Source organism: Choristoneura fumiferana, chromosome 17 (genome assembly GCF_025370935.1).
Source record: "Choristoneura fumiferana chromosome 17, NRCan_CFum_1, whole genome shotgun sequence".
Classification (NCBI taxonomy): domain Eukaryota; kingdom Metazoa; phylum Arthropoda; class Insecta; order Lepidoptera; family Tortricidae; genus Choristoneura; species Choristoneura fumiferana.
The window spans coordinates 4,493,009-4,504,179 of record NC_133488.1 but is presented as its reverse complement, the minus strand read 5'-3'; the positions used below and the strand labels follow the sequence as shown (position 1 = coordinate 4,504,179).

Genomic DNA, 11,171 nt, shown 5'->3' with positions numbered 1-11,171 from the left:
AAATAAACAAGTAAAATTAGTCAAAAAATACAAATAAACTGAACTACAGAACATTTCTTTAATTTGGCACAAATACCTTTTTTTTAAGCCTCCCTCCCTGCACTACTTATATTTTTACTGAAATTTATACCCTAATTATTTATTTAGTCTATTGATTTTTTTAGGGTTCCGCAACTCAAAGGAAAAACGGAACCCTCATGCGCATCATTGCCTCATTCGCATGTCTGTCTGTCTGTCCGGCTATCACAGCCAACTTGCTCCAAATCATATTTATCAAAAAGAGGAATGTATTTTTTTATTGTAGGTAATTCAGGAATGGTCCAGTATTTTAATAAGTAGGTAGGATATTTTGATATAAAATCCCAAAATATTATACATCTACTTATTTACTTCGAGAAGGTAGTATGTCCTTAACATTGCAGTAAGTTGACACTTAGTACTCGGTAAGCGTAGCACCGCACCAGCGAAGAGCTATCGTATTTATGATAAGCAGAAGATAATGTCTTCTTATTGCCTGCAATTATACACCGTAGAAAGAAGATTACTACTAAGACGTTTGGTCTTATCTATAAACAATGTCTTATAGCTTTCAATAAATAATTTGAACTCCGGCAATACTTAATATCAATACGCCACCTTTCCGTAATTCTGCCGTGTATTTAAAAAAATAATATTAACTTTTATTAATTTTCACCCCCCAGGTACCTATAACCTTTTAACTAATTTCATTTAGGTAGTCTAAAAAAGTTTTCAAATCTGTCAAATCCGGTTCAAAGTTATATACACCTACAAAAAAAACCCAAACATACATACTCCAGCCAGCGATTAGCATATTTCATTCTAAAACTTCCCCACAAATCATAAACAAAACATGTGGCAGACTCCATATTTAATCATCACCTGTATTTTTCTAATTTGTAGGTAGGTGCGATAAAGTAGCGTAAAGATGACAAATTGTTAATCCACTTGTCATTTTCACTGATCTCCGTATGATGGTCGACGCACGTGCAATTGTCGAGCGAGGCGGCTCGTTAAAACCAACTCCTACCCATTGTACCGCGACAGTCGACCGTACTACCTTCGCCGGCGAAGTGCGCGGCCACACGGCCCCTTCAAATCAAACAATTAAACTCGCGACAACTCGAAAATAAATTGCAAAAATAAATCCAATCAAACTAAATGCTTAAAGTACCAATCAAAAACGTAGGACAAAAATAAAACAGCCCGTATATAGAACTCGCGTTCTAGTTCGATTTTCGAAAAGTGCGCGGTTTTTGACTTTTTAAGTTTTTTTTTCTTTTATTTTGAACTGTTGCAGTGGAAATGGGTTTGAAGCCGGAAGATGATAAGACGCCGAGCAAGCTCGCGATTATGGATGATGATGTTTCTGACGCTCCACGTAAGTTTTACTTATTTATTTTTTATTTTTTACTATATGAATTAGGTGTATCTTTTATAATTATAATAGTGAATATGTATTAATTATAGTGCCGATCCCACAAAATAAGAAAATTAATGTGTTATACCGTTATAAAATAATTTTTATATTTTGTCCCAAAAAATTGTGCCAAATTAAGTACAGGCACTGGCCGAAAATCAGTAACGTACCTACCTACGTTACCTTGATTGAAAATTAACGATGCATATCATTAACACAAGAAACTATGGCCGCAAAATCTCACCAACCACGGTTCAAAGTGACTCATAATGGCTCTGCTCCCTAAAGAGATATAGCGTGATGGTTCGCAATCATGCTGTTCAATAAAATTAACGGCGACGTATAAATAAGGGGGTCGAACAATATGACTCATAGACGACTCTCAAAAGAATCCTTTTCATTAAGTATTGAAAACCTCTTTTGTAAATCTTTGAATGCCTTTGGCTATAAAATAATAACCAATAATAAAAAAATATTTCAGGCTCAAAGAATAATGATATAATATATTATGTAGCTGCATAGTACTGAAAAAAAAAACTATTGGTTTTAAAAGTTAAATTTTTTGTCACGTTTATTAAAATATTGGTTATATACCACACTGTCATTATTGATTGTCAGTTAACCCGGCTGTCATATGGTTTCCCGGGTCGATTGATTTTGAATAGAGAACGAATGAAACAAATCGCACGGGTGTTTGGATTCCAGCGTGCACAATGCGGCTGGATGTAAACAATTTGAGCAATGATCAATTGAGCGCTAAAACACTTTGACTTCCGTGGCGTGGGATCGCTTTACAATAACTTATACAGATAATTATATTTATTATATGTTACTTACATACAGCTTATAGCAGCCTTTTTTTGATGTAAATATTTTTGTAGAGAAAATGGAAAAGGATTTTCTGGCTTGTACCTACCTCCATGCACTTTATAGGGAGTGAGACTTAAAAACTGAATTGGAGATTAAGGGGCTGTTTCACCATCCATTGATTAGTGTTAACTGACGGTTCAATGTGATGCCGTCTCTATTTGTTTTGTTCGAATAGACGGAGACGGCACCACACTTAACCGTCAGTTAACACTAATCATGGATGGTGAAACAGCCCCTAAGATTTCACTTATAAATGCTTTATTTTTTTATAATAATAATAATAATATAAAATTTATTCACCATCACAAACCAAAAATTACAATACAAGACAGATAACATTATTAAGTGAGGCAAAATGGACATGAAACTCAGCGAGGTCGCTGGTTTTCAGTCTCCATCCAAACTAAAATTAACTTAACTAGTCTACTTACTACGGTAGGTGCGCTGCCACAACGACGCATTACAACAAAGTATCCGATACATGTGCTTACATTAACAAAACAATTTACGTTCAGAGGCAGACATTTCAACACAACCAGGTTTCTCCAGTAAAAAAACAATCAGTTTATGCAGCTGAACTAGGTGCTTTATCGCAGTTTTTTTTATTCTCAAACTCCCGTGGATTCTTATCGTCATACGTCGCATCAAGTCGCATGTAGCTGAAAGAAGTTTTAACAATGCACATTTTAAGATAATAGAATTTTTTTTTTTAGTACAGATTGTTCATCTCTGGTTTTCTTATGCGTAAGTGTGATAGGTAGGGTAATTCATCAGATACTTATAAGAATGGTTGCGGCCTTTTTTTGACGCATCTCCCTACTGGTTTTAGTAAGTACGGAAGATTGAGTACAGAAGTGCTTGCGGCCGTCTATTTAATTATTTTTAATTAGGATTAGTTACACTTTCGTTAAATCCTTCGCACCCTCGCGTCCCGCTCGCTTCGGAAGCGTTTTGAAAGAGTCAAAAAATTATAAAGGCTGAAAACGCTGCTACATAATACTACTCATTCTGAGGACCAAGCTAACCTGAGCAGCTGGCCGGTTGTTGGCAAAGGATCAGTTACACTGTCATCAAGTCCTTCGCACTCGGAAACCATTGAATTCAACGCCTGGAACTCGAGATGTCCCAATCAATTGTGACATAGAGACAGTCTCATTTATACTAGCTTTTGCCCGCGGCTTCGCCCGCCTGGAATTCGGTTATCGCGCGCTTTTCCTTCGGGAACTGTGCATTTTCCGGGATAAAAGTAGCCTATGTCACTCTCTGGCCCATAAACTATCTCTATGCCAAAAATCACGCCGATCCGTCGCTCCGTTGCGACGTGAAAGACGGACAAGGGCCAATTAACTTTTTTACCGACACTAATCTGTCCGCGACATTTTTCAATCAATTGCAGATTTTTGTAAGTAAACATGTTTTTTCTGTAATTTAATAGAGCGTGTACATGAATACATGCCATCCTACGTAAGTTCAACCTATTAAACCGTGAAATATGTTGTTGGAAGTACGATTTTTTGGTAACGCCAGAGACAGTTTTGGTAACGCAGGAGACGCCCAAAGTGTCGGTAAAATAGTTGATTGGCCCACAAACATACAGACTAATACACACTTTCGCATTTATAATATTAGCATGGATTTAGGCAGTGATACGGTGACAATGATTGACGACTTGTACAGGTGATTGCATATCGCTGATCTTTCAAGATCATTTTACTGACTGTATGTGTTATCTTAACTACGTACGACCGGCACTTGAGCTTGCGAAACGATTGCCAAGTAGGTTAACGTTAATGCGATGAGTGGAATTAAAGTTTGATTTCTCCCCTTCAATAAGTATTAAGTATTATGTTATTGTGCATACGTTAATAAGCCGACGCAAAAAGAGGGGTGTTACGTATAAGTTTGACGCCAATGTATGTCTGTCTGTTTGTTAATGGACGTCCCGAAATTTTGTTCCCCTATCCGAAATTTTTAAAACAAAGAACCGGGCAAGTGCGAGTCGGTCTCGCGCACCGAGAGTTCCGTACACATTTATAGGTATTTGAGTAAACGGGAATCGTGTCTTGAAGATATTTCTCGCTTTTTCCGAGTGATTTAATACATCCAGTGTATGCAGAGCCCTACTCTTAAGCAAAATGTACGCAGTGTGGGGTCAGATTATATTGGTCATTGATATTTACAGACAAATAAAAAATCAAGATTTTTTCAGACTTTTCTAGTTGGTTTTATTTATTTATTTATTTTTTTTATTTGACTGGATGGCAAACGAGCAAATGGGTCTCCTGATGGTAAGAGATCACCACCGCCCATAAACATCTGCAACACCAGGGGTATTGCAGACGTGTTGCGTTGGATTATAATAGCTACCTTCATACCAAATTTCAAGATTCTGAGTTCACGGGAAGTACCCTGTAGGTGTAGGTTTCGATTCCCTTGCGAGTTTCGAAAATTTGCCGAAATTTGCAGCATGACCGGCTGCATCTTTTGATTTGATTGCGTTGGCTTAGAAGTTTGATTTTTTCACAGCTCCAAGGGACAGTAGACCTCAGTATTTGATATAAATTTCAGCTTGATACCTCCACCTCCACGCGTTCGCGAGAAAAAGGGTCTTGACAGACAAACTGACAGACAGACAGACGGACAAAAAGTGATCCTATAAGGGTTCCGTTTTTTCCTTTTGAGGTACGGAACCCTAACAAAAAATCGGGTGTACTGGATTTTAAACCCGCGTCTTCTGCTATACGCGTCCAGTGTGCTATCAACAGCACCAGTTTACAGTGACCGTACTCGATAGCGACGGCGTAAATTATTTGTAGAGGCGCTGTACAATTCTCCATACAAATAATTTACGCCGTCGCTATCGAGTACGGTCACTGTAAACTCATGGTAGTGGTACAGGTTGCTCCCGCTGCACCAATAACGCTGTGGCGTGCCGTGGTGTATTGCTATCTGTTCATGACCCTTAATTAATTAACAAGGATTTTTCTAGATTAGATACCTAATTAAGGTATGATTGTTCTTTATTCACTTCACCTAAGGCATTGACCTTTGTTTTTCACTAATCACAGCTGTGCGTGGTGCACGCAATCTGGTACCAAAAACCTATTCTTGGCTTTGCAAATAGTACTTTTGAGCTAATTATCATATATATGTAAATGTACACGGTATGAAAAATAATAATTTGTAAGGTCTCTTAGTATACAGGTTGTCTCAAAACATTTCAGCATGTGGTTGGCATAGTTTGATCGAACGCCCCTGTATTTTTTTAAGCCCCGGCGCGAAAAGAGGGGTGTTATAAGTTTCACCGCTATGTGTGTCTGTCTGTGTGTCGGCCGGTGGCAGCGTAGCTCTTAAACGGGTGAACCGATTTGATTTTTTGTTTGAAAGCAGGTTTTCAAGCGATGGTTCTTAGACATGTTTTATCAAAATCGGTTCAGCCGTTTTTGAGATATTGAACTTTGAAGTGACAATGGTTATTTAGGATGTTTATGGTCAGAAAAAAAGGAATCCCTAAAATCTCTCTTTCTTGTCCTTCTGTCTGTCTTATGTGTCCGTCTGCCAAGGTCGTTTTTCTCAGGAGCGTATCAGGCTAAAATTAATATTAAAAACTCAGGTCTGCTACCCCTTGAAGCATTGAAAAAATAAAATTTCTAAGTCAATGCAATCAAAAGATACAGTCGTTAAAAACCAGCCAAGAGCATGTCGGGCTATGTTCAGTGTATGGGTCCGTAGCCGTTACTAAAAACCGGTCAAGAGCGTGTCGGGCACGCCCAAGATAAGGTTCCGTAGCCATTACGAAAAAATCAAGTAATATTTTTCTAAGGATTTCGTATTGTGTATGGAATCTTCTAAGTTTAGGCACAGAATAAGTAATAGTACAAGTACAGAAGCTTCACTGCCGTACAAAAGTGACGTTTAGGCATAAGAATCGTGCCTACTTTATGCTTCTCTGTCTATCGCATAACTCGTGTTCACTCGCACGCGTTGAGTCGCACTGAATCGCCTCAACGTTGGGGAGGCCCGGTATGTACTTGTAGCTCGGCGGCGGAATGGCGTAGTGACACCCCCCTGGTTTAGGTACATTTTTTACCTTAGGCTGCTATTTACTCTTAAACTACTAATAATTCTAAAGTAATCTTAGCCGTTATAATTTTCCTTTTTAAAAAAATATTAAACGAAAACAGACCAAAAAAAATATTTGACATACCCAAGAGAAGTAGATACAGTATAACAATAGCTCTATATACTTCCAAATAAAAGCAGTGTGTTAAGGCGGGGTGTTCTCGATTTAAATAAACGATGGAAGAATTCGAAAGTGCTGATTTTGTTTTAATTGTATCGTAACAAAAAATCATATTGTATTAAAATTAGAAAAAGATAAAGAAGCGTAATATTATTACAGTAAGGTATATTTTGTACTGAATGGTTATTCTTTACATAACTTTTTACGGTAACTTTGAAAAGTTTTGCAAGTTTATAACAGAACACACAGACATGATAATGTGGGCTATACCTACAGCCAACTTATATTTTAGTCTCGTAGCTATTTTTGTATTTGATTTGTTTTGTGTAACTTTCCGTAATTTGCACTCTTCTGTGGCCCGGCGCAAGACCACTGCTGGTTATTAACCAGCGATATGCTGAGCCGGGAACTTTTTATAGCGGCAACACTTATTCTTGTTATTTTTCCTAACCTAAATGTGTCATTGCTGTTATAAATAAATTATTTTCTTTCTTTCTTTCTAACAGAACCGTATATCACGATCGCGTGTCATGTCAATACCCGAAGCATGCTTCTTAAATCCGATGGTTTTTTAAGAGCTCACGGAGTGTACTTTATTCTACCACTTTGTCATGACTTTGTCGGCGTGACTGATATGTATATTTATGCTAAATTACAGCTTTTTAGTACTAACAGTCTCTGCGCTTAGCCGCGGACAGACAGACAGACAGACGGGACAGACATGGCGAAACTATAAGGGTTCCTAGTTGACTACAGAACCCTAAAATGAAAGCTAGGGAAGGGGGGACACTCACCTGCAAAAATCAAATCGATCCATTTCTCGAGTAATCAGGAAACACATAAAATAAATACTTCGAGTAATAGCTGCCAGCAGACGAGCGTATCTCTATAGCATTTACGTACTTTTTTTGAGGAGCGCAACATTTCAATAATATCTCCAAATATGGTCTACGTATCGGTAATATTGAAACCCATTTTGTTATTTTTGTGATTTTTTAAAATTTTTGAACATACGAGTGGAACACAATTTTTGCAAGTTTCAGAGTGATTATTTCCGAGAACATTCGCTTCAAAAATGCAAAAGTTAAAAAGCTTCTTGGGTTATTATTCGAGCCCCTGAAAAGATGAAACCCTGGGTGACTGCGCTAGTTTCTATCCCTAAAGTTGAAAATGAAAGGGAATCTATACGAGAAACTTGTTTCTTATGGATTTTTGCACGATATTTATAATGCTAAAAAGTTAATTTACAAGTGTTCCTCAAACCTCTTCCTAAAGATTAAATGAGGTTAAAATATGTATAAGTTAATTAATGTAATTAATTTTTAAATTGCCACACCCCAACAGAGAAAGAGACAGGTATACAGATTTTTAAAAAAAACACTATAAATCCAATGTTCAACTGATTTAAATTTTCTCTTCGCTAAACACTATCTGTATATCTACATTTTCAGAATAATATTAAGATATGGCAAATTAAATTGTCAAATACCGTATTCTAATTTCAAAGGCTACTTTTATGTTTAGGACTTAAATAGGTATAAGATTGCACACTTGTACCAACATAGAGTTACGAAATGTGAACTTGTGATATTTGTAGATTTAAATGAAAAACAATGTGGTGCCTAAACTTGAACACTTGTTATTATTGTGGTTAAATAATTTTCTACAGTGTATTTTCTTTTAAAGGGGTAGTAGACCTGAGTATTTGATATTAATTTCCACGCGTTCCTAAGACAAAGGGTCTTAACTGATAGACGGACAGAGAACAACGTGATCCTATAAGGATTCCGTTTTTGCCAACTGAGGCACGAAACACTAAAAAAGTTTGAGTACCACTATATTTGTACAAAGATTAGGAGAAATTAGTACTTTATCTTTTATTTACTGTTATTTCAGCAAGTGTCACAAGAAACTGATAAAAAGACCGTAAGTATTTGTTCATAGTCTATCTTCTTATCAAATTCACCCGCTAATCCTTTCGCCACGTTTATATTAACAGGCTTATTGTTACACAATTCAATAAAATTCAAGTATTTCCTGATAATAACGAACTTGGTAAAAGTATTCCGTAATTTGCGAGCGTACAAGGAAGGTACAAGGTTAATTTTATTTAACTTTTTTATCGGCCACAACTGGCTGGAAAGTAGATTTTTTTTTTGTTAAAAGGATCTCCCGTTTATTTGAAGATATTAAACTGACAAACAATCCTACTAATATTATAAATGTGAAAGTTTGTGAGTGAGTGAGTGAGTGAGTGAGTATGTTTGTTACTTTTCACGCTTAAGCGGCTGGACGGATTGGATGAATTTGGCGGAAAGTTAGTTTATAACCTGGATTAAAACATAGGATACTTTTTATCCCGATATTCCCACGGGATAGGGATAAAATCTCGAAATAACAACCGCTAGGCTTAGTGTCATGAAATTTGTATGTAGGTAGTGGACGTCTGGAATAAAACAAAAGGTGACTTTTGACCCGATATTCCCACGGGATACCTAGGGATAAAATCTTGAAATAACAACCGCTGGGCTTTGAGCAATGAAATTTAGTGTGTAGGTAGCTGGACCTCTGGAATAACACATAGGCTACTTTTTATTCCGATATTCCCACGGGATAGGGATAAAATCTCGAAATAATAACCGCTGGGCTTAGAGTCATGAAATTTGGTATGTAGGTAGCCAGACGTCTGGAATAACACATACGCTACTTTTTATCCGATATTTCCACGGGATAGTTTTGTAACTAAGGGACCCCATACATCCGTGTATTATTGTTATTATTATTTTGTATTTTTTCTTTAATTGTATACTTACTGTAGTTTTTTAAGTATTTTATTTGTACTTATTTTATTTTGAAAAAATGACTTTCTGCCAAGCTTCTTGCGGCGCATTCTTCTTGGCAATGATTGTCTTTCCGAAAGTGCTGGTATTTAAAAAAATTACGTGTAAAAGTGCCCATTGCGGCCTTTTTACTGAATAAATGATATGAATTTGAATTTGGATAGGGAAAAATTTTGAAATTTTAGCACAACCTCAATGAAGACCACGATATAAATTTGGAAAATCCAGGGAATTTTGTAAAATCCCGAAAATTTCAATGCAACTACCAGACCGAATAGTTTACGCGTGCGAAGCCGCGGGTAAAAGCTAGTATACCATAAAGGATTATGAGACAACATTAAAGACAAAATAAATACTATTCAGTGGCTGGAAGATAGTATAGCATAAGAAGCGTGCTGTAGGTTCTAATTGATAGGTACGGCGATAGCTTTTGAAGTGTTACGCTGAATGGAGACCAAGGATCGGCAAGCGCAGCGTAGAACATCCACCATCGAGATGGACGGGTGACCTGGTTAAAGCGCTGGTTCACGGTGGAAGCGAGACCACTTCCAATAAGCAACTGGAGGTATATGGGGGAGGCCTACGTCCAACAGTGGACATCCTATGGCTGATATGATGATGATGATGTGTAAAGCAAACCCAACGAGACGAGATAAATTATGTAATGGGACAGAAAGGGAGTGAAATACTATTAATGACGTGACGTGAAGGCCTACTCGTATGTCGATCGGTGGACGTCCTATGGCTGATATAATACACACACACACACACACCTGCTCTATGGTTTTTATATCTAAGATTTGAAAATGTTTACACTAACACCTAAACGTACCTATTTTTTTTTGATTGGGTCGCCTTAAGTGCCAAAGACACTATATTTGGCTTTTGTTTACTTTGTTTATGGTTTATAAATTTTATATGAGGTGCTTTATAGGTGATGAGATGAGAGTGTGTAGTCCGCGGCAATAATCTATTATGGACGACAGTGCCGGACTCCGCCGGGTAAAAACCCGGCTGCGCATCCCCATCTAAAAAACATTACTTTACATCGCGTGAAGTTTGCATTTTTTTTTCCTTTGCGCCTTCAAGAGACTTTCCTTAATCGATCTCTATATACTCGTTCCTTAGAAAATAATCGCGTCTGATCAACATCATTGTGAATCATGACAGGAAAATGAAGTGATCTTACAAGGTTTCCTTTGAGGTGCACATTCCTAAAAGGGAAAATTATCAATTTCAAATTGGTTTTTCTCACGTCGTAGCTAATTTTCAACGGACGAATTGGGAACCTCCGCTTTTGGTAACAATAAATAAAATGCTCGGTTCTATTGTGTTAATGAGACTGCAACTCTATCGCACACTATTACACAGCACAGCAGTGGATGCACAGCAAAACCAGAAAAAGAGACCAGCGCTGGGAATCGAACCCAGGTCCTCAGCAATCCGTGCTGCGTGCTATAACCCTACACCACCGCTGGACAGGAATCTAGACACGAATTTTTCCTATGCATACATATCTCAGGTTGCTTAATTCTACTACCTACTTATGCAGCAGCACAAGTAAAAGTAACAAATTTGGAGTTAAATAAAAATACAAAAGACTCCAAAAAACCAATCATAATTTGAATGGTACTTTGTACGTAATTATTACAATACCTAGATTATTTAAAATGCTAAAACGAAATACGGATAGGTGATAATTATGTGAACGATTTATATAAACAGAGACAGTAGCTCATTAAAACGTTGATGACGTGTTCAGAAAAGACCCAATTATATA

At 37.2% G+C, this 11,171-nt stretch overlaps 1 protein-coding gene across 2 annotated transcripts in view; it reads left to right on the top strand.

The window, feature by feature from the left end:
- The first annotated feature begins 1,002 nt into the window (after positions 1 to 1,002).
- LOC141436806 (putative inorganic phosphate cotransporter) overlaps positions 1,003 to 11,171 on the top strand; it is an 87,138-nt gene continuing 76,969 nt past the window's right edge. The window contains exon 1 of one of the 2 annotated variants that reach the window (XM_074099867.1): positions 1,003 to 1,399. In XM_074099867.1, the coding sequence (XP_073955968.1) occupies positions 1,324 to 1,399 (76 nt within the window). In that variant the 5' untranslated portion in view covers positions 1,003 to 1,323. The remainder of the gene's footprint in view (positions 1,400 to 11,171) is intronic. The other variant, XM_074099869.1, reaches the window with a different exon arrangement.